The sequence below is a fragment of the Lipophrys pholis genome (genome assembly GCF_963383615.2).
Source record: "Lipophrys pholis genome assembly, chromosome: 1".
Taxonomy (NCBI): domain Eukaryota; kingdom Metazoa; phylum Chordata; class Actinopteri; order Blenniiformes; family Blenniidae; genus Lipophrys; species Lipophrys pholis.
In genome coordinates this window covers 43,732,808-43,749,125 of record NC_137635.1, presented here as the reverse complement: position 1 = coordinate 43,749,125, position 16,318 = coordinate 43,732,808, and the positions used below count along the sequence as shown (strand labels likewise).

The window sequence follows — 16,318 nt, the reverse complement described above, 5'->3', positions numbered from 1 at the left end:
TGTATTTTTGAGAGCACATATTTGTGTAAAAAAAGCTTTAATAGGTCAAAGCCTTATTGATGAGCATCTTCAAGCCATCTTGAAAACACCATTCGACTTTAGCAGAGCTGTTCATGTTAAAGAAAAGCCTCAGCCAGACTCCGCTTCCAGCGGCCCCCGGGTAGGTTGAGTTTGAGACCCCTGCATCAGAACATGTAAACTCCACATTGCAAGGCCTCAACCGAACTTGAACCAGGACTATTCTTGTTTTGACACAAAAAACACTACCCACTACAATATCATGAAGCTCTAGTTGTTGATTTAATAGCATTCCAGTAGAGAAGACTGATGAATCTTAGGGATTCATGGAGCATTACGTCTGTGCCTTATTCAATACCTGCTGTACTGTGGTATTGACAATTTCTCTTCAACACTACATTTCTAAAAGTAACCCGAGCAAATACACTTTTTAAAGTTACAAAGCACTGAAGCTTATATCATACAATGGACATCAAATATAAATTATGCACAAAAGTAAGAAAATAAATACTCAGCTCTGCTGCACATCCAACAAATGCATGTTCATTACAAATGTGGAAAAAGTCCAAAGAGACATAAACAATCTTTCTAATAGTGTGAGATTTATTGCCAAGAAGCAATGAATGTTACAACAAAGAAATAATACCAAACACAAAGTCCCTCACTGCTCATGAGTAGGTTACTACATACAATGTGTCATATCTGTGTTTTCAGCCTCAGGCTAAAAACAGCACACGGTACAGAAGAGGACACACACACACACGCGCACATGCGCTCATTCGGCTAGAAAACAGAGTAGATTCAAGAAACGTGGAAAAATCAGTGAGCAGATCGACAAGAGAGAAACCGACATGCAAGATACATAAACTGCAGACTTCTGGAGGGAATCTGGTCAAATTTACTTTATGCCAATGTTATTGTAAGATCCAGCAGAGATTAGCGAACGCATCTGACTTGAAGCAGCCCAGAGACAACAATCTAAAACCAAGCAAGCAACGTCTCTTTCTCACATTAATGCAGCACACGAGACACTCTATTCCCTCTGGTGGGGGGGAAGGCAATGCTGCGCTCGGATTCAGACAGATCAATGACTCTCCCAGAAGAGGAGTTGGTTTCAGGATCCAATATCTCTATTGGCATTAAACCTACACATACCAACTCCATGCTCCTCTGCACAAAACCACATGACCCAATAATGAATTTAGATTAAGTCTGATTCATATAAAGTAGCCTTCTGCTTTGACTGCATCAATCTGCATTTTATTATGTGAAATAGAAAGAAATATCGCTGCGTATTTTCCAAGAATACCCAGATTGCATGAATTCCTGAACATGCATCTACATAAGCTCTCCTGGGGTAATTTGGAGATGCTGTCTACTCTATAGCAATAATAATGATTAAAGATTTCGGTGTTTCATTCAGAGCTGTATGAGCAGATGGATTTTTTTGCATAATTATTCAAGGTCAACGGGCAATAAATACTGATGTCAGTGATCTAAGGTTACTGACTAATGTAGGGAGCAAAAAGTCTTGAGATCTAATGAATGCATAGCAATGAAATGTGACAACTATTCCTAAATAAGATTTGAGAATGTTCCTCACTTTCTTCCATCATTCATCCCTTTAATTATGATGGCAAAACTGCAGAACTAATCACATTTCCATCCCTCTCCAAAGTTCTATTATTGCTGAAATGCTGAACTTGAACAGTGAAAACCCAAACTATGTCTGCATCATGAGTGTGTCCTAGCACTGAGTCACTAAGTGAATCTAATAAAAGTTTCATAACGCAGAAAAACTTTCCTTTTGGGAATGTCCTCCATGTAAGATTTGAGAATACACTCACACCAGCAGCAAACAAGCAGTAAATCAGCTCTCCTGCTGTTTTTTTTGAAGATACCTATGGCTTTTAAAGCAAATATTTTTCTATTTCCTAATATGTCTCTCATTGCCACACTTTAACACTAGAAAAACAAATATGATTACAGATTCAAATTAGATATCTAAACAGATATCTAACACCCATTCACACACTCGTACACCAATGATGACAGCTGCCATGTAAAGTGCAAAATGGAGAACCTAACAGTCAGGTCCTCCTAGAACTGAGCCATGGTCGCTCCTACTACCTAATACCCCGCATGTTCGGATGTTTCTCTGCTTTAACACATTCGAGTCAAATCAATTGTTCTCCACCAGACCTTTGTTATTAAAGATTCCTTTATTCCACTCAGGTGCGGTCGAACATGGAGACCTCTTAAACATGCAGGGTGAGGCATCCTCCAAGACCATCTGGAAACACTAAGAGGGACAGGAATATGTTGTGGTACAGCTATTGCTTGGAAACATAAACACGTATTGCATTTTAAACCGGAAGCCTCTCGGGTTACACTACACCAGAGTTCTGAAACCTGCAGCTCTACAGAATGTCTGTAGCATCCACAAAACTGTCAGTTAACACTTCATCTATTTCTAATTTCACGAAATCTTTCAAGCGGGCTTTAACCTTTCAGATCAAAGTGATAATTAGAGCTTAATTAATGTATTTCTGTTCAAATTTTTAACAACTGAAACGTGCCATATCCTACTATTCCACTTATCTCTAACTGTCTGCAGCCCTTGGTATTCTAAAAGGATAAAACAATAAGATTCACAGATGCAAAAAAAGAGTAATTTAACATGGTTGCAGACCTATTGTATGCCAACACCAGAATTCTACAGATTTGTGCAAATGGCAATTAAATCCACCTTTTAATCTGCATGATGGAAACATGTAATATTGTAGGTCTGTGGCAGGATGTGAATATTTTGTTTCGGACATGAGGCTGGACACATCCACCCACTGCTCTCAAATCCACATCCCGACTTTCAGTAAAATGAAGGGCACACCACTTCCTGTACTGGCAGGATAAGTAAAACACAAGTCCCAGAAAAACAAGACACACTGTGTAATTACGTCCCACTCTCTTTCATGCACCAGCCTTACCGTAACAATAAGGCCCCTCTCCTGGAAGTATTTGACCAGAGGAATGGTGTTCTGTTTGAAGTTGGTCAGCCGGCGGTCGATGGCCTTGGGGTTGTCGTCGGGCCGTCCCTGCTGCTCGGCCCTCTTCTGCAGCCGCTCCTTCAAATGGTGGTTGGTGCAGGCCAGAAACACCACCAGGTCAGGAGTGCAGATCTACAGGGTGAGAGAGAGGATGTGTGAACAGCTGCGATCAATGCTCCTCCACTCAGCTAAACCTTCACACATATATTTGATGTGTTTATCTGACCCTGAGGAAGTGCAATCTGCCCAGCCAGGGTTAATCTCATTTTAAAATCAAATACATTCAGGTCAAGTTGTTACAGATGCAATTCATACAAAATAAATACTCCATAACTGATGTATGAAGCACCTGAAGATAAATACATATACTATATCCTGTCAACATTTATTCAGAATACAGACTGTTATGTACAATTTATTGTGAATTCTGAGTCACGTCCACCTCCTGAATTTCACTGAGCCCTGAACTTGTGAGCTCTTAGCCTTCAATACAGCCTGCAGCTGCTTCAGCAACGATGCCGTTTTATTACAGGTGAGAATCTGAGTCAGACCGGATGATCATACCGTACCCTCCTGGGAGAAGATCAAAATACAACCTGCCACACTGACCACACAGTTTTCCTTAGCATTTGTATAACAGGATATAATGATACCATATGAACTGACAGGAAAGTATCTGTAGGTTATTTTGTGTGTGTGTGTGTGTGTGTGTGTGTGTGTGTGTGTGTGTGTGTGTGTGTGTGTGTGTGTGTGTGTGTGTGTGTGTGTGTGTGTGTGTGTGTGTGTGTGTGTGTGTGTGTGTGTGTGTGTGTGACGTGAGTAGCAGCAAATGACTGTGTGTGATCACACAAGCAGCTTTATCCGTAACTGTGACGACACTCTTGTATTGGGAGAACAAACCCAACGTGGAGCCATTTATAATGTGTAATTCGGCAGCTTCAGACATAACGATCCTTTATACCATCTGTAGCTCTTCACTACTGCTCAAGTATTTAGCTCTAGTCTTCATGTCACTTTCAACCTCTTTTGTTAAGGTACACCCAAACATTAGTGGAATTAGTAGTGGAACAAGCTGTAAACACGACACCAGCATTATTTCATAGAAATGATCCAGCGTAAATGTTGACACATGACACTATTTATGCAAACCTCACAAATGTAATTACTTTTTGGAATGAGACTCCTGGGGCTCTGACAAATATGGAACTAATTATTCGACTTGTTTCAACCCATTTCTGGTCTCATTTATCTCCTTTATTAAACGTGGAACACATTAGCTGTGTCAAATCGTACTAAATAGTTTGCTGAAGTGAAGAAAACCTGTGAAACGAAGCAGCTGTTCTCACTGTTGCAGTTTCATTTGCTCCTTTTTGAATAATATTGCTATTAATTCTTCATCACGTCAGTGGTTGTAACAGAAAAAAGAAAACTACCAGTTAGTTACTAGATATTTTTCGAAACATATGAATGAAAAATGTACCTGTCTGATGTGCACCGTTTAGTAATACTTTACTGTTGCTGTGGCACATCAGCACCGTGTCTGTCAGTATGAAGACTGATGGAGTCATTAAGTTGGAGGGTGAGGCGCCACTCAAAGAAACAAGACAGCTGAGATAAACTAAAAACATGCAGGCAGTTCATTTGAAGATTAGCCAATGCTTTCTGGTGGCGGAAAATGCGTCACCGTTACCGTGGTAACGGGCTGAAGCTGACGCTCATCGTGGGACATCTTCGTCCGAGAGCGCTCGTCATTAGGCAATTTGATGATGACATGTCACAAAGTAGATATATCGTATATTTTCTTCACAGTTACTAAGTGCCTGAACTTAACATGCGTGTTGTACACTTATTATCACAAAATCGTATTTATACATGGAAAAACATAAGCAAGACAGCTTTGGTTCATCCTAAACGTAAACCTCTGGAGGAGTGAGAAAAACAGACGTCAGCCCCGCAGCACGGTTTTGTTATGACAAAAAGCTCAGGTATTAAATCTGCATTATAAATGTAATAACAGTAATCGTTTATTGACACATCACTGCTAAAAGTAGAGGCATTACAGTGAAGCGTTGCTTTATGACTTCTGCCAGCAGCAACAGCAGGCCGGTCTGAAAACTGCACAAACTCAGCACCTGTTGCCAAGATATGATACTAATCAAAGCCACATTTACTATTCTAATTAAAATCAAAGGTCAGGTAGCAGCAACGGCAATGATTAAGCCCTTAGTAATGCAAATTTTCATTTGAGCCAGAACAATGAGCTTCACTGCTTGTGTTTTACATAGTCCTGGACACAAAAGGCATTCCTTACCTACTAATGAGCCACCTGTAGGTCGGACCTTTAAAGATCAGTGAAGGATGCGGTTGTCTCACTAATGCAAAGGCGCATCAAAGGGAAGTCGTTTGGTTTCTATGGCTCTGACCTTGTAAAGTGAGACTCGCACAGTGCTCAATATCCTCCTCATCTTGGGCCTGACAAGTGTTCACACAGCTCAACACTGTTTCCCCTATAAAAAGCACCACAAGTGTTTTATTACTGTTTAGAGCGAGTCGTTTGGTTTAATACTGTTTGTGTTTTAGTTCAATGAAATTATGAATTGTAGACATTCTGCACTTGAGCTGGTGCGCGGCCTTCGCCAACAATAGCCTGGCCGGCACTGTTAATTGGTTAACGTGCCATGTCAGTGAAGGCAACTAGAATTTCAGTCAGTGTTTTTCGGGTTTATTCCTCAGGTTGTGCAGCTGCGGCAGAGCAACACTGCAGTTTGGTTTATCATCACTAAATGCTCCCACATCATTTCAGAGAGAAATTATATCTGTTTCACATTTTTTTAGTCTCTTCAGTTCAGCCAATAAATATTTCTCCTTTGCTTCAAGAACAGTAATTCAGTTTTGAGATCTAATTGAGGTGCGAAATAAGGCAGATGTTGATACTTCTACTGCTGGGTCAAATACCGGTTTTTGCCATTTTGTTAAACGCTAATTACTTTTGGAGCATTTTTTTTTAAAAGAAGAAAGACTTGACTTTTAAGGATCTCATATGTCACACAACGTTAAGACAGCGATTGTCTGTGTTTGGTCTACTATGCCTTGAACAAATTCAAGGTTTAATATTGGAGAGTCCTTTTTAAAAATAACAGATCGATCTTCAGTGTGCTTCAAACGCAGTCAGAGCTGCTCTACAAGAAAAAAACAACTGAAAAAGGGCATCGGTTCATGGCAGTTTGTCTTTGAATGTTTTTCTTTCTTTTTTCCTCTCCTGCCCTTCGAAACATATGTAGCTGCGGGCGATCAGACGTCTCCATCTGTCTGCGTAAACCTTCGTTGGTTTCCTCTTCATTCCTCTGCCATCCAGCAGTTGCCATGAAGAGCAACCGAGCAGATTTCTAATCTCAGACGTCTCTGGGAGCTTTGAATGGCATTACTCTCGCTCGTTTGAACAAACAGACACAGAGAACAACATTTAAATAAATTAAAACGTACTTGGGGAGTAAAGTTGCGGTTGGAGCCAAATCATTTCCACCCTGAAATAGCACGACCTCTTTAGGTTGACCCGTTTGACTCCATGTCTTCCTAAATGCAAATTAACAACTGCTCGCTACGCCCTCCTTCGGCGGTATATTGATCCATGGCAACCACCACGTTTGACTCAGGTTCAGACGCATCGCTGGAAGAGGGTGTAATTACACACGGGAATAAAACGAGGAGGTGTTTCACCAGAAATTACACGGCTGAAGCCAAACACGCCATGCGACCACACAATGGGCAGAGTTACACCAAAAATTTGATAAACTCATATAGATTAAAGTGAAGATATTTATTTCAATACTCTTACGTAACTTTAGGTTTTAATTAGTATTATGGGGAAAATGTGCTGGAGAGAAAAATAAAAGCCGCACTGCAGAGAAGTCTGAATTGTTCTGAGTTCGAGAAGCAGTCTGATGCTAAAGTGTAGCCTTCTGCTTTCAATTGCCAGGACATTGCCATCATAATCAGAATCAATCATTCTGGGAGCCGGTCTAACAACACACGCCAGTCTTTACGGCGCAAACCTGTTATTTATTTATTTTTGCTCAGGACGTGCAATTTCACAGTGCAGTGGCTAAAGACCAAAACACAGTGAGTTTTCGTTTGGCTTGTGGGCTGAGATACTTGGGAGGGGGATGTTTGTAAAATTGTCCCAAAATTGCATAACAGTCAGGCAGCTTTCTGAACAGCTTACAAAAAAACAAACAAAAAAAAAAAAACACGTATTTCTTCTTGGGAAACTCACTGCTTCTGTTGTATATTCTCATTTTTAAGAGTCAGGAGGCAATCACAACACTGTATTACACATACAAAACATCAAAAAGTGACGTTTTCACATTTAGTTAAGTAAAACAAATATAGAGTCAATTTACTGTCACATAACATCCAGCCACAGAACAGTAAATGAATTTGGTCAAATTTTCTTTTGTAAAGCGTTTACTTGTAACTACCAACCGACTCCCGACTGATGAGCTTTGTGTTCTAACCCGGGTGGTGCAAGATGCATGTGTTTTGTCCCAGAGTGACCTGAAAACTGTTTACAGAGACGTATCCTCAATCTTCACCTGTGATCTGCACATACTCTGCAAATGGCATGGTCACTGTACTTGCATATCAGCAATGCATATGTGTTTTGACCGAAGCGCAGAGAAAATAAATGAAGTGATGTTTTGCTTTCTGCCTGAGCGGGAGAGCTTTGTAAGCTTGCAAAAAGAACAATTACATAATGTGGCTGTTTTGGCAACGTCCCCTTAAGCCGGTGGAAGTCTCGGTCTCGCAGGAGGAGGTGGATGAAGCCATGTGGACTTGCAATATGTGGTAATTAGTTCTTCTTCTCCGAGCATAATTCTGTCTGATGTTCCAGAGGAACAAGCCAGTTGTGACGTCAACACAAGCCGCTGCTCAGGTTTGTCCTTTTACTTTAGTACCATGAAGATGGGTTAGTTTTTTTTTGTAACTAACTTCATGAAAACTTTAATTTCAATAATTATTGAGGTACATGAATTGACTCAGATGGGGGTGAATTGACAGGCTGACACCTTCATCGTCAGTGGAAGTGTTTGTGAAATGGCTCTAGGCGGGGATGAAGGGATAGATGGTCTCACCGGGCAGCTATAAAGGGAGCGGGACGGCCGCGGTGGCTCATGGGAACCGCTCATAAATGGCTGCTGTGATGTTGCAAAGGGCAAAAGAACAGCATGGGGTCAGTAATGAAAATGGAAGATGAAGGTCCCCAGAGGATCACTCAGGACGCAATACGAAGTATTGAGCCTCTCAGACTGAAAACTATATGAAGCTTAAAGCAGTGATGAGTCAGTTTTAATGTCTGCAAATGCCTTAAATGGTCTTAATGATTTTTGTGGAATGAATCTGCTCAGAGAGAGCAACAGTTCGAGTTGAGAACATCATTAAGTACTGAATCCATTGGACTTTGAGTTAACTAAAATCACTTTATTACTTTTATCATCTCATAATCATTTAACAATGATCACGAGAATAAAGAGGCAATTCAGTACATCCAATAGCAGTAAAATGGTTTAAACTTGAAAACATAGTAGATTGAACTATCACTACTGAAAGTATTGCACTTGATCGAAAGGCAGAAAAAACAGCTGGAAAACCTCTGCATTAAATTTCCACAGGGAGTGCAGACAACTTAAAGCAAGTACACCCCAATCAACAGTTAAAGTAGATACATACTCTGCAAGAACAGAGCCATCTGTTTGTTCTCTTGAGCACAAACAAGCACAATGCCCGTGAAAAACAGAGTGAATGGAGTTGACGTGCTTGTTTTCCTGCATTAACAGTGTGCGCTCTTCACAATTCTCACCAATGAGACTCAGACAAGACGTGAGAAAAAGGATTTGCCCACAACTGTCTGTCAAGAACAAGTTGTCTGAAGCCGCAAAACCATATGTAACCATAAAAGTGAGGATAACACAGCTCATAATGCTGTGCATCTAGTTTTGCTATAAATGCAAAATCTATATCTTATAATCATGAAGTTTGATACCCATGATTTAGAAATGTAGTGTTTATTACCATTTAAGCTGTCTTAGCGCCGGTTGCCATATTAAGTGTCGTCGCAGGTTCTTCAATTTAAACTGTTTCAGTCATTTGAGCAGTTTATCCTTTAATAGTCTTTTTTTTTTTTGCTTTAATTAGCTTTATTTATTCTTTTCAGCCAGAAGAGAAGATTGTTTTTGAAAAAGAGTCTGGAGTGTAAATCAAATGAAAATAGGAAAAAGAAATATTTATTTACATATTCAATGTTCTGTAGCAGAGTTGGGCCCGCCCGGTCCTGGTGGTCTACAGTCCTGCAGCTTTTCAATGTGTCGCTGCTCCAACACATCTGAATATAATGAATGACTCATTATCTGACTTTCTGCAGAGCTCCATGAAAACACATTCAGGTCTGTTAATTGCAGGAAGCTATTGAAAACACATGCCGGTGGGCCAGGGTTGCCCACCTCTGTTGTAGAGGATCTAAACCTGAACCTGACACCTCTGGATTTGACCGTATTGGCTCAGTGGTGAAACAGGTCAGATCAGCAACCACAAAACGTAATTGAGGGATATTGTCAAATCAAAGATTAAATTAATCAAAACAAATCAAAGCGAATCGTTGTTGTTGACCCACGTCAAGTGTCCAAACGAGTTTCCAGCGAGTAATGTTTGTGCACTTTCTGTGTCTTGCCGACAAATCTAAACTCCTGTAGTTTCACACGCCTCCACATAAAGTTTCCACACACTCCGTGACTTAGTAGCCGAACGTGTTACTTTCTCCATCTGTCTTCATCTTTAATCACAGTGTTCCCTCTCTACTTCACTGAGTCAACCTCTCCTCTCTTTGAGGACCCATGCGAGGTCCACAAGTGTGATCAGCATTTCCATTTCCCTGCGTGCTACCACTCACGATGCGGGTAATAGTTTGAGTAGTTGCATGTTCAGCCGGACCTGCTGTTACATTTAATGGTGACATAGCGGGTTCATTTGCTTCAAGAATCGAATATAATTTCAGTACAGGGAGAATCACACTTCATGTACTACTCAATTAGCATTAAAACTTTGTGTAAAAATGCACATTTGTGGTTTAGGTACCTTAAAAGTGTAGATTTCCTCTAAAAGGTTGTATTAACCAACAAATGTTGAAAATAGAGTTAGTATTGTAATTTTAAATAAATCAATAATTTTACAATAACCCTGAATAATTAACTTAGTCAACAACAAAATATTAAACAAAATGAATTTAAATAATGTGTCAATTAAATCAATTTTCAACAAATAAATATGCATATTAATGCACTGTAAGAATTTCATGCTTCTGCATTTCTACAATTCATTTTTCGAGATACTGTGAAAGGGCAAAATTCATACAACACATAGAAAACAACCTGCTAAGGCTAAGTTCTAGTTCTTATAGTTGGGTGTTTCATGGATGAAGAAAACAGTACAAGTCTGATATCACTGCTGTGCCTGACTGTTCTTTATTTTAATGCCTGTGTGCAAATATGATGACATTCCGTCTAAACACCCCTTTCACTCCACGTTGGTCATACTTTTTCTAATTCTGCCCTGATCTGTCAGCTGATTGGCGATATAGAAGCTGAATAAAGCAGATTCAACTGTAAGACATCACACCGAGTGCTGGAGACAGACACGATGGTGTTTCTTAGCAACCGAGGCCTTTCATTCATGGTTGGGGACAAACATCAATCTATGTTTTCATTACAGGGAAAAATGCTGTGTAGATTGGGATATTATCAAAGTATGAGGCACTGCTAGATGGTCAGAGCCTGCGACGCCAGCAGTGTTAACACTTGTGGTGAGACTTCATCGTGGAAGGAAAGAGAGAAAAGATGTCTGGTTTTGTGTTTTCTCACTGGTACAACAAAGCTGCGTGTGAAGCTCAATACAATCAAATTACATCTATACATAGAGCACATTTAATTTCTGCTGATATTTTTCTTCTTTTTTAGTACTAAGTCATACATTTTTGGTGTAATAGCAGTTAGTACTCTTGCCTTACAATGGAAAGACCCGGATTGAATTCCAGGGTCCACTGAGAAAATTATATAAAAAAGAAAGAAAAGAAAACATTTCTTAACAAATTTCTTAAAAGTAGCGGACGCAACACAACGATGAGACTCAAACTGAGATATGAGTGACGCTGCCATCAAAGATAGCAAACTAGCATTAGCCTCAAAGCCATGCTGTCATTGTGAGTTTGTAAAGTCACCCACAATGCAACAGCTTCAGACGTTTTAGGACAATTCAATGTATTCTACACCAGAAGGTATCATTAAAATTGCATTCATGTTGAGATTATAGTCGTTTTCAGCTGCAGTTTTTTGTTTTTGCGAATTTATAGACATTTTCATCACGTATACTCTGCATCAATACAAAAAAGAACTTTTAAAGATTAAATTTAAATGGTATAACACACATTATTTTACCACTCCGACACACTCAAGATGGGATTGGGCTGTATGTGGGCCTTGAATTAAAATGTGTTTGACAGCCTTGGTATAGACTTTAGGTGTGGTATGCCCTGGATGAGTGTCAGGCCCGTCTCTGCATTCTTGAGGGAAACTCTGATAAAAACTCGTACGTGAAGCTGGTCAAGGCCCTTCGTGTCGAGCATCAGATTCACCTGATCTAGGTCAACCTTGGCGAGTGGATCGATAGCAAGGGAAGAAACCTGCAAAAAGCTGAGCTACAATTACATAGTTTTCAAAGAATTGCAAGCCAAGGACCTGTTTCAGGAATATTTAAAACTTTAGAAATGTATTATCAATAATTCATGAGGAAAGAAAAATCTAGTGTAGAAGATTGACTTTACGAAATGGGAAAGTAACCTTGTATGCCACTTTATCCAACTTATGGTCGTGAGACGCTGGACTCGATCCCGGCTGACAAAATAAAAAAATCTGATACAGTTTGCCAATCGTCACAGGACAAACACACACTTATTCACACTCACGGGGAATTTAGAGTCACCAAATAACCTCTAATAATCTAGAAAATATCCAGAAAGAAACCACACCAGCGCAGGGAGAGCATGCGAACTCCACAGAGAAAGCCGACCCAGAACATTGATCGTCACTCTTAAGAAGAAAACAAAGTACGGGTGCTATTTAAATCCCAATTCTGACCATATCAGCGTTAACTGGACACTGACAGCCACAGGTGGTCTTATGTTCAGCCGAATTAGGTCCCCGCACCTCATTTGTCAAAGTGCTGCACAGCTGGGCTCTGCCCCTGCTCCTGAGCTGCAAAAACAACCCTTTAATAGCCAGTTGTCACTTTATTCGATTGGAAACTCCGAGGACTGTTGCATCTGTGCACTCCCTCGCTGAGGTGACCATCACTGACCATACGAGCTGCTCCTGCACCAGTTGCTCTGACGCGAATATAAACAATGTGATATAGAAACCAAACTATGAGATGATAGATGTCTCAACTTCAGAATTACGAGACTTTCACCCTACTTGAACCTGAAAATGTCACTGAACCCTGAAAAATCCAGCAACAGCAGTGAGTTGGTCTCCGGTTTTGGTTTGCGTTCATTTTGTTGGCTTACGTTCACCAGATGTGGAGAAAAAGAGGATGGGGATGTGTAATCGCATCCCATCTGTGCTGTGTATGAAACAGCTGTAAACCACAATAACAGCTCAATTGTGAGGCTCATCAACAAAACATGGAGACTGGGATTGTGTGAGCATGGTTAGAAATCCCACTTTCTGTACCCGAGCCAGCCTAATATTTCCCTGTGTGTGTTTTTTGTTTGTTTGTTTGTTTGTTTCCTCGGGCTTTCGGACAGCCAACATGCACTGAGTGGAATCTGCTGTCAGGTGAGGTGGGCCAGCAGACAACAGCAGCCACAATATGAGGCTCATTACTCTGAGACCCGGTCTCATCTTAAAAAGACTGAGAGGAAAAATGAATAGACTGGAGGTTCAGCCATCCAGTCGTTATTGTAAAGGACCAAAGTGTGCACACGCAGTACTGCTGTCCAATGGAACACACACTTATGAATTTATAAATAAGGATTGAATAATTATTCATTCGCAATCGAATCCCTATTCAAAGAATCCGAGAATGCTCATAAGCAGCAACAAAGGAAACTGTGGTGATGATTATATGGGTAAAGAAATAATGAAAATAAAGACCGACTGATAAATCTGGAACAATTATTGTAAGACATTTAAACTATTCATTCATATTTATCTATTCATTTTGAACAAGTATACAAAAATATTTGAATATTATAAACTAATTAAAGTTTGTAACTGTACATATTAAAGCTAATAAGACAACAGAAAATAAATAAAAAGCAAATCCTTTTATACCACGTTTGAAAAAGGAGTTTCTACCACTTTTTAACTTTTAACTGAAAGATTTCACTCTAATGTTTATTAATTGTATGTGTAAACACTACATCACCTTACAATCCCTATGCAAGTATGCAGAGTTATATTTACATGTTGTACACGTGTGTGCATATGGATTGCATTTGATTCAGGTGAGAGGTATTTGGCCCCCGAGTCATTTCTTTATCCCAAACTGAAGGCACCTAAAATTTATAATATATATTAGATTGTGTTTTATACTAAACTCAACTCAGGACAGGTTTACATGTGTATAAAATACAAAGTTATTTAAATAGGTTTGTATATTAATGTTTTTAATTTAAAAGACTTCACGATGCTGGGAGTGGGGTGGCCACGTCACTGCCATTTATATAGAATTCCTTGTCCGCTACATGATAATCCGGCATTCAAGCTCCTCAAATAAATTTAAATGTTGCAACAAAAGTGCTGCTATGCATTAAACATACCTGTTAACTAAAATTGAAGATGTAGATTTGAATGGGGAGTGAATTCTTTAAGTATATGTAGATAACACTTACTTAAACTTCATCGAGGTGTCTGACCCTGATTTGCACCACTCACCTGTACTCGGAGGGATGGAGGTTGTCAGGCGAAGGATCATAACAGCCACAGGCTGCAAACTTGTTTTTGTTTTTTGTAGCAGCTGAGAAAAAAAAATCCAACTTTTGCAATATGTTGTCACAAGAGAAAAATGCTCCTCATAGCATTTTTAATTGGTGTGAAAAAAATCTTGTTTTAAAAAATATATATAAAAAAAAAAGTCTAATATTAAACCAAAAATGCCAAAGCCCTTCTTGCAGAACCTTTATCGAAGACCTCTTCTTTTAAAGCGTATTACAAATTGCATTGCACGAGTTAAAAACTGGTTAAACTCATCTAAGTTAATTATTACTGACAGAAATATGCTAAATCTCGCTGCTGTGAGCGCTTCAGTCGGGGGGAAAACACGACTTCCCATTATCCAATTATGCATGGTGTGTTCACACAAGACTCATTCTTTTTTTTTTATTCATATTATCATATATTATCTTTTTTTTAAGCTCTAGGTCTGATTGTTTGTTAATGGCAAGTTATGCCTGGGTGCTCTCTTTCCCCCCCGACTTAATTACAAATGCAGTAAATGGGTATTTAGACTTGTGGCAGCTGAACACACAAGCTGTGGACCAACCACATTTTTCGACATGGTACACCAGCATGTGAGCGGCGACTGAGGAACAGGTTATGAATAGCTGGTAATCAATCAATCATTCATGAGTAGCTCATGAACTACTCCTCAAGAAAGGAACTGAAAGTGGATGAACAGCAACCTCAGATATACAACAGTTTTTTTTTCTCTTTATATTGCTCATTTGTCCGCACTCACGATTTTTTCTTCCATATCGCTTCACACAACAGACCACTGACATAACTCAAGAAGGGAATAGAAAGGAATCTCTACCATGAACAGCTTAAAACAAAGAACTGATCATGTAAAAATACACATCAAATTAAAAATTATGTAATTTCATCAAACAATTTCTAAATGTTTTCAGGAATTAGTCATGACCAGCTTTAAAGACTATTTCAGTGTCATCACGGTCATTACATCCAATCTGTCATCTTCTTCATCTAAGCTGTCGTCTTTGTTTTCATAATGAAACTATTGTGCTGATGTCTTTAAACTCAGATAGTCTCAGATTCACTTCGTTATCATTACAGGCGTTGTGCACACAGCTTTCAGAATTGATTCACCTACACACTTATCAAAAATAGAGTAATGTTACATCTTGTATTAAGTGGTGCCGATGTGTCCCTTTTTTGAGAAACATTTTGGGAATATTCAGTTTATCACCTCTCCTACGCTCTGATATCGTCTCCTGGTGGCCTTCAGCCAAAAAATATATATAGTTCAAGAAAGTAAATGAATTCAAAACAATAAGACTACCAAAGCAATCAGAAATTTCTGACATCTGCCAAAGGACCGGATCACCTTAAGGGGTTTTTTACTGGCCAAACATCTATCAGTGGTGAAAATCTGTCTTGTAGTTTTGACGTAATCCTTAAAAGCCAAAAACTGAAATCTTGATCCAGAATCCGGATCCGGATCCGAATCACCTCCAGAATTTAATGGAATCCTCCGTGGTCTCATATCGATCTGTGGTAAAAGTTTTGACAAAATCCGTGCGGACATACAAACGGATAAATATATGTTGATGGTTTTATTTTGCCCTTGGCGGACGTAAAAAGCAGAAACACTAACAAAATAACTGAATGTATTCATATGTATGTATATGTGACCCTGTGTCCTCTTTTCGATGGCATTACTATGTATCTCATGATGAATACAGGCTTTTTTCATACCCGAGGCCACGTCCTTGTTTGTATGATAGATCAGAAGCTGCTGAATGTGTGTACACAAAAGAGAGTGCAGAGCGCAGGTGGAGAAAATCTAAGCTCCACGTTCATCACGACGTCTACAAAGAAACGCTTCACATGTATGACCTAGAATTAAAAAGGGCCGGACAATCTTTTTTCTCTGAGATTATCACCAAACACCGTAATAATGCTCAAACTTTGTTTAGTGTCCGGGACAGACTGACCAATCCCTCGCCATCAATACCTTCTGAACTGTTATCGGATGCATCTTGTAATGATTTTGCATCCTATTTCACCCATACAATTATACAGAGTGAGACTGAGAGTCAGTCGGTGGAGCTCAGGCATTACGACTGGAACACCTGAACCTCCACACGAAGATGTTCCGTCTAATCTGGCAGATTTTCACCTGTTAGACTGAGCAGCACTAACACACATTGTTCAACACCTCAAACCCACAACATGCAGCCTTGAAAC

The 16,318-nt window shown here is 39.6% G+C and overlaps 1 protein-coding gene across 1 annotated transcript in view; it reads right to left on the bottom strand.

Annotated features, from left to right (window-relative positions):
- The window catches only part of ak5 (adenylate kinase 5), an 87,809-nt gene that overhangs the window by 53,190 nt on the left and 18,301 nt on the right, over nucleotides 1-16,318 (bottom strand). Inside the window, exon 6 of the mRNA XM_080479743.1 lies at nucleotides 3,006-3,197. Within this exon, the coding sequence (XP_080335869.1) occupies nucleotides 3,006-3,197 (192 nt within the window). The remainder of the gene's footprint in view (nucleotides 1-3,005; nucleotides 3,198-16,318) is intronic.